General features: G+C 65.6%; 1 protein-coding gene across 9 annotated transcripts in view; it reads left to right on the top strand.

Annotated features, from left to right (window-relative positions):
• BIN1 (bridging integrator 1) overlaps window positions 1-13,652 on the top strand; it is a 55,358-nt gene extending 41,706 nt beyond the window's left edge. Inside the window, exons 10-19 of one of the 9 annotated variants that reach the window (XM_022590569.2) lie at window positions 272-354; window positions 3,241-3,388; window positions 4,673-4,801; window positions 7,872-7,979; window positions 8,530-8,553; window positions 9,466-9,573; window positions 10,350-10,439; window positions 10,662-10,772; window positions 11,018-11,119; window positions 12,839-13,652. In XM_022590569.2, the coding sequence (XP_022446277.1) occupies window positions 272-354; window positions 3,241-3,388; window positions 4,673-4,801; window positions 7,872-7,979; window positions 8,530-8,553; window positions 9,466-9,573; window positions 10,350-10,439; window positions 10,662-10,772; window positions 11,018-11,119; window positions 12,839-12,946 (1,011 nt within the window). In that variant the 3' untranslated portion in view covers window positions 12,947-13,652. The remainder of the gene's footprint in view (window positions 1-271; window positions 355-3,240; window positions 3,389-4,672; window positions 4,802-7,871; window positions 7,980-8,529; window positions 8,554-9,465; window positions 9,574-10,349; window positions 10,440-10,661; window positions 10,773-11,017; window positions 11,120-12,838) is intronic. The other 8 variants (XM_022590572.2, XM_089916913.1, XM_022590576.2 and 5 more) reach the window with 8 other exon arrangements.
• The last annotated feature ends 365 nt before the right edge of the window (window positions 13,653-14,017 follow it).

Raw genomic sequence — 14,017 nt, 5'->3', positions numbered from 1 at the left:
ACGCCCCGTAAGTAGGAAGAAGAAAAAGGTGGTCCCAGAAACAGTAGCTGTTCGCAGGGCAGCCGACTGCCTCCTCCTTTTTTCCTGTGGGTTTTCTGGGACAGCTGTGCTGGTTCCCTGCCCCCAGTGATGGGAAGAGAAGAGCTTGCTCCTGGTTGGGGCAGGGGCACAGGGGAGGGGCTGGTGGGGAGGAAGAGAATCAGGGATGTTGTTAGGGAGAGGGGGGCTGTTTGGTGGCCCCCAGCCAACCGGCTTGCTGTCCCTCCTGCAGCTCAACCAGAACCTCAACGATGTGCTGGTCAGCCTGGAGAAGCAGCACGGGAGCAACACCTTCACGATCAAGGCCCAGCCCAGGTGTGTGATGCCCCCCCTCCCCTGCCGAGGGCCGCTGGGGGCTCAGGGAGGTGAGGGCTGGGGCTGGGCTGTTTGCTGAGGTCCTTTCTGGCTGGGCCTCCCTGTGCTCAGGGGCGCAGGTGAGGGCCCCCCTCCTCCTCCACCCCGTGCCCCCTCTGGGAAGGAGCTACCGGGGCAGCCTGCAGCTCCCCTGCCTGGGCCTGGCTTCCCTATCTGTGCAGCTTTGCAGGTGGGCCCGGGGACTAAATGATTCAGCCCAATGGGAAGGGAGCCTCCTCGTAGAGCGGGGGCCTGGTCCCAACCTTATCCGAGGCCCCGGATGGCGGGGAGAGGGGCGTGCCCTTGTTCCTGCCCTCTGCCCAGAGGGGAGCCCTGCTTCCTGGGGCGAGAGCTCCAGGGAGGAGGGGAAACACCTGGGCCTTGGCTGTGGCCCGTGGGAAACCACAGCAAGTCTGAGATTTCCCTTCCTTTCCGTCCGTGAGCATCGCACCGCAGTGTGGAGAGCAGCGATGCACCGCGCCCTCCTCGGCTACAAGGCGGGGTGATTGCATCTGGTTCTTGGGGTAATTAGGGTGTCCCCTAGGAGGAGGAAGGCAGTCAGTATTCAGTGAACGTCACTGTCCCTCTTGTCCCCTGCAAACACAGTATGTGTGAGGGAGGGGGCGGCCCACAGGGTGCCCGGGGGGCAATAAAGGCCAAAACGTGTTTCCCAGGTCACCGCCTGGCCTGGAGGTCATGGTGGCGCGTCCAGGATGGGTGAGGAGGGTGGAGGGCGCCGCCCACCCGGGCAGTGCAGGCAGCGGGGACCAGGCCGCCTTGGGAAAGGGCTGGTCTGAGGGGAGAGGAAGGGCCTTGGAGGCTCGTGAGCCTCCTTTGCAGCAAAGTGGGCAGCCAGGTTGCCACCTCTCCCAGGGTCCCCTGCTGGCCCGCTGACCCCGGTCCTTCTTGGGCCCCAGAGCTCCTGTGGCTGGACCCCGGGCAGGGCGGGTGGCCAGCGCTGTCCCGGCCTGAGCCGCCTGCCGCCCGCCAGGTCCTGCTTCAGGGCAGCGTCCTCTTTTTGCTTGTTTCGTGGGCACCACCTCAGCGTGCCCGGCAGGACACGGAGGCCAGCGGGGGCCCCAGGACTGGACAGCCGGGGCCGTGGGCAGGACTGGGCCCTCTTCCCGGCCTCCGGGAGTTAGGAGGGCTTCTGCTCTTAGCCCTCCTCTGAGCAGAGGGGCTGCCGATGAGGGAAGGGAACAGGCCGGGCCCACATCTGCATTTCCCCCAAACGAAGGCCTCAACGTCCCGCCCGTCCCCACAGAAAGAAAACTAAACTGTTCTCGCGGCTGCGCAGAAAGAAGAACAGGTACCGGCAGTGAGTGCTGTGTGGTGGGGGCCTCGGAGGCCAGCACCCCGGCCCCTGTGCATGCGCCTGGCCCTGCCAAGGGCGCCACTAACCCCTAACTTGCCTTCCTGTGTGCGGTGTGCGTGTTGGGGGGCAGAGGGCAGAGGGGTGTCGGTGGGAACGGAGGGCGAACAGACCGCCTTAGCACGTTCCTCTTGGGCTGCGGCCTGACCAGGAGTGGAGGATGCGGCCAGAAGGGAGGTCCGGAGGCTCCGGGAGAGGGCTGCTGTAGCCCCGCGGTTTGTAGGAATTCTGTGTGTGTGTGCGTGTGTACATATGCTGGATGTATGTGTATTCTTTAAGGAGGCAAAGACGTTCCCATAAAACACATTCAGTAAAGGTGAGAAGGAACCAGCGAGTCTCCCACGCATCTGTGCCATTGTCTGGCCCCCCGCCATGCTCGGGCAGGTGATGGGGTCACTAGTTTCTGTCTGTCCTTCTAGACCTGCCCGGTCCAGCACAGTGGCCGCCTGCCTCATGTGGCTGGTGAACACTGGAAATGTAGCCAGTGTGACTGAGGAGCTGAATTTTTAATTTATTTAATTTAAACAGCCACCTGTAGCTGGTGGCTGGTCTCAGTCAGCACTGTTCTAGAGTTTCTTTAGGCAAGTACAGCATAGATTTTTATTTTGCACCCAGTAGCGGGCCGTGCACACCGTGTGTCCTTGTTGGTACTGAGACTCGACTTGAGGGCCTCACCCTCTCGTCCCCGCTGTGAAGACACCCCCCCCCCCGTTTATTTACTCCTCTGCCCGTTGCCTCTGCCGGTTCCCCGGGTTCCCCGGGAGGACCCGTGGGAGCAAAGGCTCGGGGCCTGGGGAGCGGGGCTGGCTGTGCGCTGGCGTGAGGGGTGGACGGCAGGCAAGCTGGCCCGGAGGCCCGTGGGCTCAGGCTGAGGAGCGGGGCCGCCCTGAGCACAGAGGCTGCTGCGTGACGCGTGGGGGTGAGACTCACTTTGCTTCTAGGATGCGTGGCTTTCTCCTGCTGTGGGGCTCGGCGCCCCTGCACCTGGTGGAGGCCTGAGGGAGGCTGGCCGGCCCCTGTCGGCGGCTTCCGGCTCCCGCCCTGGTCCCCACCCCCAGCCCCGGGGCCCCGCAGATCTCAGCTTCCCCGCCGGGGCCCGCAGACCTCAGCTCCGGGTGTGGTTGTCACTGTGTCCAGGGCAGGCCCTGCTGCGGACACCTGCCTGTTCCCAGTGCTCACGCCTGTGTCGCCTCATTTCCACCCGTCCTCCTGCCCACGAACGTGCAGTTTCACACGTGGGTGCACGGGGACACACACTTGTGCACACGTGGGCGTCACGTTTTTCCAGTGAGTCTGGACACACACGTGCACCCTCAGTTTCCCAGGATCTACGTGGACACACACATGTGCGCGCACATTTTCACACACGGGTCCCCAGGGCATTGGCACGTGCACACACCCTGTCACACGCACACTCCTTCCTGGACGCCATGGCCTCCCTGCATCCGGGCCCCTCTCTTGTCTCACCTCCGCAGTGACAACGCCCCTGCGAAAGGGAACAAGAGCCCCTCTCCTCCGCCTGATGGCTCCCCTGCCGCCACCCCCGAGATCAGAGTCAACCACGAGCCCGAGCCAGCTGCTGCGGCCACCCCCGGGGCCGCCCTCCCCAAATCCCCGTCTCAGGTAGGAACGTGTCTCGGTGGCCTGTCCCCTCCCTTCCTTCCTCTGCCTCCTGCTCTGCCGCCGTTCCCCTCCATCCCTGTCCCCTGTCCCTGCCAGCCCTGGCTCCTCTCCGTGGCCCCGGCCCCTGCCAGGGTCACAGGAGCATCTGTGACCGTCTGTCTCCTCCTTAAGTGTCCCCCCATCCCCACCTGCTGTAGCCTCCCCTTCTCTCCTCTCCCCTGGCCTTTGGGCTGCTTGACCTTCTCCGTCTTCCTTTCCTCCCGAGACACAGTCTCCAGGGGAGACTGCATCCAGTTCTGCGCAGGTGGCTGCCTCCCCCTCTTCCTTGCCTTCTTCCTTGCGGGGGGCCATGCGGGACCCTGAAAGGGGCATCGCGAGGAGGGGCTCAGTGAGGGGAGAGGGAGGGGGAAGCCCGCTCCCCCCGTCAGTTTTCTCCAGGTTTCTGCAGCGTCCCTGGGAGCTGCAGAGGGAGAAAGGAGGGGTGGGGTCCACCAGGCAGGACCACCTGAGCCCTGCTAGGCTGTCCCCGGGCCCTGCGGCTCCTGGCCCGCTCGACAGCTGATTAGAAGAGCCATGCTAAGAGGGTGTTGAGAGCCTGCACTTGACTCGAGCACTTGCTCGGGGCCGGACCCCGCGCCAGCCTTTCTGTATTTTCATTCACTGTCCTCACAACCAGCCTGTAAGGCAGATGCTCTTATCACCCCAACGACAAGTGATGAAACCCAGGCTTGGGCGGCGGGGGGGGGGTGACTTGCTGTGGTCCCCGAGTGGGCAGGTGTGTGGCCCTCTGCGGGGCCCTGGCTGTGCGCTGGCCTCGGGGGTGACGGCCAGAGGCTGGGCTGCAGCTCCTCCAGGGGTTGGAGTGGGCAGAGGGCCTGGGCGTGCAGGAGCAGAGGCAGGGGGCTGGACGCCCGGCTCTCTCTCAGCTCCTGTTTCTCTCCTCAGCCTCCCCCGAGGGCGGTGAGAGCCAGATCCTCTGATGCCAGCCCCTGGCGGCCCCGCAGGCCCTTCTTTCCTTCTTTTCTGCCCTGTTCTCTCCTCTTCTCTCTTCTTTCGCTCCCTCGCCCTCCGCCCTCCCCTCTCTCTGCGCAGGGTTTCCGACCGCCTGCTCCGGCCCCTCCCGGGAGCCCCTGTGGTCTCGGTGTCCATGTCTCGGGGAGCAGTGGCTCTCCTTGTTTCGTCCTCCTCGGCGGCCGGGGGTGTGACTAACGTGGCTTTGTCTCTGTCTGTCTCCCTGGCCCCCATGCTCTGCTGTGCGGCCCCCCAACTGCTGCCGACCCCCAGCTCCGGAAAGGCCCACCGGTCCCTCCGCCTCCCAAACACACCCCGTGCACGGAGGTCAAGCAGCAGCAGACCCTCAGCCTGTTTGAGGACACAACTGTCCCTGAGATCAGCGTGACCACCCCCTCCCAGGTCAGCCGCGGCCGCCGCGGCCCAGCTCTCTCTCCCTTCTCTCGCTCTTTCAGAGTGCGCTTGGCCTTCCCCCCCTCCCACCCCCGGTGCCTCTGCCTCAGGAGCAGGGGTCGGCTCTGGGCCTCTCTCTCGCACGTCCCTCCGTCCCTCCACCCGTCATCCCTCATCTCTGAGCACGTGGCCAGACCTAGGGACACGGGCAAACAGTCCTAGTAGAGACCGTCAGCTGTGCAGTGGCCTCTCCGTTCCATTGATGCTGTGGCCAAATGGGGCAGGGAGCACGGAGGACCTGGGCCAATCAGGGAAGGCTTCCTGGAGCAGGTGACGTTTGCCTACGAGCAGACACCGTGCGTTGGCCAGAGGTGGTAGCGTGCGAGCGTGTAGGTCAGGACGGGTGAGGGACAGGCTCAGGATCTGCTGGGAGTTCCGTGCGCGTCAGAAGAGCACTGCTTGGGCGGCGGTGAGGAGGTGACTCGCAGGGTTGGGAACACCTGCAAGGCGCTGAGACTTTAGCTCCCAGAGCTGCTGACCCCACTTGGAGCCGGGGCTGTGGCTGGGCCGCAGAGCCCGGCTCCTGTTGTCCATGCCCTAGGAGGCACGTAATGCCCATCCCCAGGGGGACGGAGGGAGGGTGGAGCAGGGGAGGTCACTGTGGTGGCAGGGGGGTGGGCCGCACATGGTCGGGTCAGCTCACAGAGGCCGCAGTGCGCCGACCACTCCAAACCTGGCCTCCGGGCCTCACAGCCGGGCCGCCCTGTCCCCGCCGGGCCTCACCATTCGTGCAGGCTGGCTAGTCCCAGGCTGTGCTGGGCCCACGTTGCAGCACTGCTGTGGGCTTGTCCTGCCCGGGTCTCTGGGTTCTGCCTTGTGCAGGCTCCTTTGCACAAGCTCAGAGGCCTGCAGGGAGGGGCAGGGCTGGGGGGTGGCACATCGGGGGAGAGGCAGTTAGGAGCGGAGGACCGTGCTCTCCGCGATGAGGGACTGTGGGGTGAGTGGGCTTCAAGCCCCCATGGGAGGACTTCGGGTCGGAGCTAGGAACTTTCAGTGCAGGGCGGCTGGGGGAGGGCGGGGGTTGCCCTGCCTCGGGGGACCGGGAGGGAGCCTTTCTGGAGAGCCTGGCTGAGGCTGGCCCCGGGCACTCCCAGGGCCTTGGGGAACCGCGGCCTCAGGGCAGCTTGTGGCTGGGTCGCTTGCTGCCTGGAGCCTACCTCCGCCTTGGGGTGCACTCGAGGGCTAGTAGACACTGTGCAGGGGGTGGAGCCAGCCGCTGACCTACGGGGCCTGGTTCGGTTTTCAGTCCCCTCTGGGAGGGGCTGTCCCCACTTCACAGGTAAGGAATTGAGGGCCTCACCTGCAGCCAGGCTGCCCGCTGAGCGTGGCCCTTGCGCCCCACCATGCCCTCTGCATGTCTCCTGTCTGTCCTTCCGCCCACTCCTTGGAGCCGGGGCCCCGCCCAGCAGGGTTGGAGAGCGCTCGCCGGGGTGCTTTGCATGGGGCTGGGGTGGGCTGGTCCCCCCAGGATGCTGTGCCGACAGCGCTGCTCTGCTGGGCTGTGGTGAGTAGCCTGCGTGCCTGCCCCCGCGGCCGGTTCCGGGCCTGCATGGTGGGAGGCTGGCCTGCTGGGAGGTGAGCAGAGAGTGCGCGGTCTGTCCTTGGCCTGGTGACCCTGTACCCTTGGAGTCTGGTGGGTGGGGCGGCGGCTGCCTGGGCCTGGCCGGCTTCTTAGAGGGGTGGGTGGTGGGGCCGTGAGGGACAGAGAAATGCTGCCTGCAGCCGGTGAGGGCACCCAGGCCCAGCCTGCGCGGCCTCCCGGACACTCGGTCCCCGAGAGATGGCAGTGACCTTCCTCCCAGGCTCGTTGGACAGGGCTTGACTTGAAGGAGAGTCTGTGGCTGGGGATGAGTGTGGGGCGGGAGTGAGTCCCCTGAGCTTGGGCCTGGGCCCTCTGCGCTCTGTGCCTTATCCCCTGAGCTGTGCGCTGGCGGCACCAGCCCGTCTCAGGACTGCGGGTGTTGGGTCTCCCCACACAGGCCGCAGCTCAGGTGGGAAGGCCCCCCCCGGGAACCTCTGCCCATGCTTCCAGGTCTCGGGTCCTTCTAAATGGAGGACCTCAGGTGCTTTGGGCTGGAGAGTGTGTTCCGTCAGTTCTGGGCCCCATCAAGGGGGTGGGGAGGGAAGCTGGCTGGCCTGGGCTTGCGGGGCTGTGGCCCTCCCAGCCCTGCCTGAGGGGAGGACCCTGGGCTGAGCCAGGGCAGGCATAGCCCTCCCTGTCCCCGGGGAAGCCCCTTGTGTGAAATGGGGCCACAGGGGAGCAAGCCCTCCTCCTAGGAAGGCAGCGTGTCTGCTGGGCACTGGTACCAGGCGGCTTGTCCTCCAGGGTGGCTCTGGGAAAGACCCTTTTCTTCCATGATCGTCTGGCCCAGCTTACCGAGGGGCTGGCTTCTCACAGTGTGGACGGGGCCACTGCGGCCCGTCTCCTGGGGCCATTCCTGTTACATGCACATCCCAGGGCTGCACTCAGCCCTGCTGAATGGGAAACTTGGGGGGGCTGGGGAGGGACGTGCAGTGTGAACATGGGTGCTCAGGTGTCGGGGACCCCCCCACCGCCCCCTCCTTACGACGGGGCTCCTGGGCTCTGTGTGCTGGCTCGGCCCTGAGCTGGCTGGGGGTGGGTGTCACCACAGGACTGCCTCTCAGTCTGCGGCAGCAAGGGGAGGCCTGTACCCGTCCAGGGGCCCTCCGAGCCGGGGGACTGAGTGTGGTCTTGTCCAGCCCGTGCCTTGGCCTGGGCTGCTGCTGGGGGGCGCAGGCCCGGGGAGGCCTCCTCGGCCTGCAGGATGGGACAGACGCGAGACAGTTGGGGGCTCGGCCTTGGTCTGGCGGGTGGCTGCCTGGCGGCTGGCCCCGCCCCAGGTGTGTCCTCGTGTGGGCGGAGCCTGTGCCGGGGGTGTGGTGTGGGGCGTGCCCTCGTGTTGGTGGGTGTGTCTGGGAGCGGCGCCTGCTGTGCCGCCCTGGCCGAGTGCTCACAGCCTGGCACTAACTGCCTTCCTTCTCTGCCGCTGTTGCCAAGTTTGAGGCCCCGGGGCCTTTCTCGGAGCAGGCCAGTCTGCTGGACCTGGACTTTGACCCCCTCCCACCTGTGGCAAGCCCTGTGAAGGCACCCACGCCCTCTGGTCAGGTTGGTGTGAGCCCACCACTGCCCACGGGCCCACCGGCCTCTGGGCCCCGGGGCCTGGGTTCATGTCTGCCCTCCGGCCATGTGGGCCCATCTAGGCCCAGGCCTTTGGGGGTCCTGGGGTCACCAGGCTCTCCGCCCACTCACTGCCCTTCCCCTGGAGCCCTGGTCCCCAGCTCTTGTCACCTCCCCTGGTCCTGACCATGGGAAAGGGAAGAGGGCAGACACAGGTCAGCAAGAGGACCTTCGGGACGAGGTCAGCTGAACACTCACCTGGCAACTTACACGGTCCATCTCAGCACCCTCCTGCCCCTCTCATGGTGGCAGCCCCGGGTTTGGGCACTCCCTGGCCTGGGGGTCTCAGTAGCCTGGAAGGTGTCCAGGACTCGGTGCTCTGGGGACCGCAGAGCCTGGCTCTGTTCTGCCTGCCCTGTGCCTGCTGGGCTCGAGGGCCCTGGGACGGGTGCGGGGTGGGGGTCCCTGGGGACTGCTTGCCTGCTGCCGCCTCTAACCTCTGTGCTAACTCTGTCCTTCTCCCCTCTGCTGTGCTCAGTCAATTCCGTGGGACCTCTGGGAGGTAAGCTGTGTTTGCTCTGTGCCCACCCCGCCTCGTCTTGCACCTGGCTGGTTCACAGGTGCACACGCACACGCACGCCTGGCCGTGCCCACGCGCACAGGGAACTGTCGCGCCTCCAGCTGTTCTGCTTCCCCCCCCGCCCCCACCCCCCCATGGAGACACTGGGCCTTCAGCCAGGCCCTGTGGGAAAAGGCTCCTCAGCTTAGCCTCTGAAGAGTGCCCCGTGGTGCAGCCCAGTTGTCAGGGCCTGTGAGTGGCGTAGACAGTGACCAACTGGTCCCCGAGGGTGGATGGGGTGTCCCCGTGCTGGGCCAAGGCCTGCTGGGGAGGGGGGCCTTGAGGTGGAGGGTCCTTGCCCCCGAGGAGCTTTCTGTCAGCAGGGGCCCCGCAGGGCAGTGGCACCAGGGAGCTGCTGGGACAGAGGAGGGGGGAGAGATGATTCGAGAAACAGGACAGAGTGAGGCCAGGCGCCTGCCCGACAGGTGCTGTCATCACCTGGTGGCTCAGACATCCACGTCCTCAGGGAGGACACGGGATACCCCACAGCTGGTGACGCGGCTCCCGCAGGACCAGGAGGGGCTGGCGAGAAAGTGCCTGCAGCCCAGGCTCCGGGGCTCGCGAGCTCCAGGGTATTTCACTGGAGGAGGCTAGAGAGAGCCTGGCGCCAGAGAGAGCCACGTGCTGAGCTGCGTGTGGCACATTCGCACCTTCCTGTCCCCTGGGCAGTGGTGGGAGGAGGTGTCCCTCTGGGGAGTCTCTGTCTGTGCCCTGTGCGGCTCCGGCCAGGCTGCAGGTGCCCATCTGCTCCCGTGGGCCCACGCTGGGCTGCTCATGACCTTCTTCTCTTGTCTCCCGCCCCCCCCCCCGCCCCCCGCCCCTCCCACCCTGCTCTCCCTGGTGGCCCATCACTAGCCCACAGAGAGTCCAGCTGGCAGCCTGCCTTCCAGGGAGCCCAGCGCTGCCGAGGGCACCTTTGCCGTGGCCTGGCCCAGCCAGACGGCTGAGCCGGGGCCTGCCCAAGTAAGTGCCCCCGCCAGCCCCTCACCCGCCCCCAGCCTCTGGGGGTGTAGCATGGAGGAAGAGCCCGGAGGAGGGGGCACAGGACGGACAAGGCCACCGTGGGACTGAGGGTGAGGCTAGGGCCCTGAGCCAGGAGGCCCCGGGGCAGGGCTGTGGCTCAGTCAGGTCAGCCCCTCACCCACTCGCCGACCCCCGCCCCAGCTTCCCAGCTCAGGCCTCCCACTGTGGGAGGGAGGCATGTCTCGAGCACCTCCAGGTCCATGGTGGGCACTCTCCAGAATCCTCCTTTAACCTAGAGCCTGACCTAGACATTTCCTCCTCCTGCAGATGAGGTGGGGGCCAGGAGGGCCGAGTGATTGCTCCCAGAGCTCAGAAGTGGCTGAGTTTCAGTGCAGGCCCAGCGCAGCCTGACTGCAGCCAGGCAGCGTCCGGGGTGCTCTGCCTGGGCCCTCGCCACGGGAGCCGCCTGTGAGGGGCCAGCGGGACCAGGCGGGTGGCAGGAAGCCGAGGCTTGGCCAGGGCTTGGGCTTAGAGGGCAGGGCCTGTGAGGGAGGCTCAGGGGTGGCACCCAGGGGCCTGCGCTGGGCTTCTCAGCAGCATGTCGCTCGGGGTCCGTGTGTCTGCCAGCACCTTCTCCAGCCGCTTCCGTGCCCGGAGCCTTTCTTTGACGGGCTCCCTGTACCAGGCAGAGGCACTGGCTCTCCGTGGCCCCTCTCCTTGTCCCGGTCTCAGCGCCCCATCCTGTGTCTGACCCCATGCCGGCATTTATGTTGCAGCCAGCAGAGGCCTCGGAGGTGACGTGTGGGACCCACCCTGCGGCTGGAGCCCAGGAGCCCGGGGAGACAGCAGCGAGTGAAGCAGCCTCCGTAAGATGACAGGGACCAAGGCCCTGTCTTTTCTCCCCGTCGCCCGCGGCTCCCTAGCCCCGTGTCTTGCTCTGTGCTGGTCCAGGTCATGGTTCCTGGTGGTGAGGAACCTGGAGGCAGGCTGGTCTGGCATTGGGCACAGACACCCCCTCCTCTGACCGCGCGGCCCCGCCCTCCGGGACCCACTCCCCGCCCTCGCTAACCTGCGCCCCCTCCCGCCAGAGCTCTCTCCCCGCGGTGGTGGTGGAGACCTTCTCGGCAGCTGTGAACGGCACTGTGGAGGGCGGCAGCGGGGCAGGGCGCCTGGACCTGCCCCCGGGGTTCATGTTCAAGGTGAGCCTGGCCTGCTGACCCGCAGCCTTCGGCTGCCTCCATGGGGTGGGGAGGACGCTGGGCCCGAGGCTATGTGGGGGGCCCAAAGCCGTCCCTCCCCGACTACCCGTCCTCTGCTCCCCAATCCGCGAGGTGGCTTCCGAGCCCCGCTCCTGCTACTTTCACCTTCTCCCGGCGCCCACGGGGCTGCAGGTGGGACAGAGGCTGCCGAGGAAGGGGGTGTCAGCTCTCCCCACCCTCTGCAGGTGCAGGCCCAGCACGACTACACGGCCACTGACACGGACGAGCTGCAGCTCAAAGCTGGGGACGTGGTGCTGGTGATCCCCTTCCAGAACCCAGAGGAGCAGGTGAGGCCCGGTCTGCAGGGAGGCGGCGCGGCCAGCAGGGGGCAGCAGAGCCACGCCAGCCGACCCGCGGCCTCTCCCCACGGCCTCGCCTTTGCTTCCGTCTCCCTTCCCTGCGACCGGCACAGCTCCCCTTTTCTGCTCTCACCCTGTCTGCCCCCCTAGTTTCTCACTTCCTGCTTCTTGCTTCCTCCTTTCCTCAGTCTCTGTCTGCCTTCCTCTCGATTCTCTGCATCCTAGTTCCTTGGGCCCCTTCTCCCTTACAGGCCCCCCCAACCCGGGCCCCCCTCCTCCAGGACCGCATCCCAGGCTGCCCCTCCATGGACCACACCCCCCACCCGCGGCTCTGCAGCCTCCTGTTGGGCCCAGGTGCCACCCTCCAGGCTGGCCCCGCCCTGTCCACAAGGGCACGCCCTTCCCTGCCCATGTGACAGACCCCCGAGTCCACAGCCCTGTCCCCAGCTGGTCCTCACCCTGTGCCTCGCAGACCCTTCTCCTGCTGTGGCCTCTCATTGTTGTGAAGGTGCTCAGAGTGGGCTTTGCTGAGCCCTGGGGGGCCTCAGAGTGGGGCAGAACTGCCCCCTCTCCTCCCCGCCCAGGTCTGGACGGGCTGCTTTATTCAGGTCGCTGTGGCCCCTCAGCAGGAGCCCCTGTTTGTGGGGTGCTGGTGGTCCAGTGGGGCTGCCCACATGGGTATCCAGGTGGCAGCCACAGTGCAGAGGGGACCTAGTGGGACTCCAGTCCGTTCAGTCACCAACATGTCCCTGTGGTGTGATTGTCAGAGTGGCCGGGGGTGGGAGGAGGGCTGGATTTGGGTGAGGCCGACCTGGCTGGGGCGTCTTGGGCTGGGGCTTGAGGACAGTAGGTACTTACTGAGGCCACCGTGGGCTGGGAGGTTTGAGTAACAAGGATTTCCTGGGCCTGGCGCTGAATCAGCCCATTTTCCTAAAGCCCCAGGTCCCCGCCGATCTCCCCGGTGGGCCAGCCCTGGGCTAGGTGGGGTTTTTAGGAGCAGACTCCTGGCCTCCCAGCCCACAGTGGGAGCCATCTGGGATGGGTGGAAGTGGCTCAGGTAGGACACACACAGGGTCTAGGACAAGGCAGGTAATCCTGCAGGTGGGTCCCAGGCATAGCCCCGCTGCAGGGGCAGCAATGGCAGGGGGTGTGTGGTCACTGCAGGCCCAGGGGTCAGGGCTTGTCGCGGCTTGGGTAGATGGTCCCTCTGAGGGGTCACTATTAAAGCAAAGGTCAGGTTCGACTCGGAGGGCTTGGTGGGATGGCCTCAGGTCACTCTAGAAGCTTTCAAGTGGTCAGTGCTCAGCAGAACTTTCTGGCATTGTTTGTGGAAAGCCGGAAGAACAGTTGATGTCCTCCTCGGTGATGTGGCCTCTGTGGGCACCAGCTGGTGGGAAGCTCTTTGGTGGGGGATTGAAGGAGTCGTTTAGAGGCGTTTGGACCAGTGCAGCAGTCAGGCTGCCTTCCCGCCTGAGGACTCACCAAACAATAAAGAGTTAAATGCACCTACTGCAGGGAGGGATGGCTCCTGGGCTGGGGGGCCCGGTTTGGGTCTCAAGAGAAGAGCAGGGAATGCTGCCTGGAGGAGGCGTCCTTTAAGGCGGGTGTGACGGTCTAGAGGAAATGAGCGGCTAGAAGGAGGGTTCACCCTGTCGGGGTGGACGTCGTCCTCCCTCAGCCCCATGCAACGCGCTGGCTTCCCCTCAGGATGAAGGCTGGCTCATGGGTGTGAAGGAGAGCGACTGGAATCTGCACAAGGAACTGGAGAAGTGCCGGGGCGTCTTCCCCGAGAACTTCACCGCGAGGGTGCAGTGAGAGCAGAGCGGCTGGTGGTGCTGCGGATGCGTGAACAGCAGCACCTTTTCCCGAAAAATGTGTGTTTCTTTTTTTTTTTTTTCCGTTTTTGTTTTTAAACTTTTGAAAAGCAAAGGGAAATTGAGGGGAGAGACCTAAGCCAGGAGGTGTCTTCCCAAAGATGAGGTGGTTTTCCAAAGAGCCTGGTTTCGGCGAGTCCGGCAGAATCGCCAGTGTTCCTGAAGCTGCTGTATCCCCTAGTTGAGTTCCCGGCCGCCTCCCCCGCCCGCGCCCTCTGGGTGGCGCCACTGCCGCCGCCTGGATGCCCGGCCGCGGGGCGGGTCCTGGGGGCCGCCGCGCACCGCGCTTGCCTGAAGCTTGGGCCGGCCGCCCGGGCCGGGGCCCTCCTTTCCTGGCAGCTGCCGTGGGTGGCGTCCAGCGTCCCCTGAGACCTCGGGCGCAGACACCAGCCTGGCCTGGCCCTGCCCCGCAGACGTCTGTGTGCTGTTTGAAAATAAATCTTAGTGTTCAAAACAAAATGAAACAAACAAACATGACAAAAGTACTCAAAGTGTGTGTGTGTGTGTGTGTGTGTGTGTGTGTGTGTCCCTCCATTTCTGTCTGCTATGCAGTGCAGCCACGATTATCTGTGCTTTTGTCCTGAGACAGCCCACCCAGCAGGCCCTCTGCCCTGACCAGCACCCCTGCCCGTGCGTGACCTCCGCGTCCTTTGGGGCTCATCTGGGCCCGGACCCGGCAGGGGCTTCGGCCCTGTTCCGTGATGTTTTCACTGGCTGTTGGTGGGGATGCAGGAGATGGGGGCCAGGTGACGGGAAGGGCAGACAAGGGGCTCGAAGAGCCAGCTCTGTGCCCAGGAGTCTGCTGGGTGCCGCCCTCAGTGACTCTATTTAGTGCGTGTGAGAACACGGGGGTGGCACCAGGGCAGCATTGCACAGGTGAGGAGTCAGGCTCGAGGGATATGGGGGGTTTGCTGGTGAGTGGTGGGACAGGGGCGGGAGTAGGGGCAGGGGCTGAACCGGAGCAGTTGGCCCCCGGGCGCGGGAAGGCCTGACGGGCTGGCTCCGCCCTGCT

Source organism: Delphinapterus leucas, chromosome 8, assembly GCF_059928025.1.
Source record: "Delphinapterus leucas isolate spDelLeu-1000000601 "Yukka" chromosome 8, BTC_Dleu_Yukka2, whole genome shotgun sequence".
Classification (NCBI taxonomy): Eukaryota; Metazoa; Chordata; class Mammalia; order Artiodactyla; family Monodontidae; genus Delphinapterus; species Delphinapterus leucas.
The sequence above is the reverse complement of the archived record's forward strand: the minus strand, read 5'-3'. Positions and strand labels throughout refer to the sequence as shown.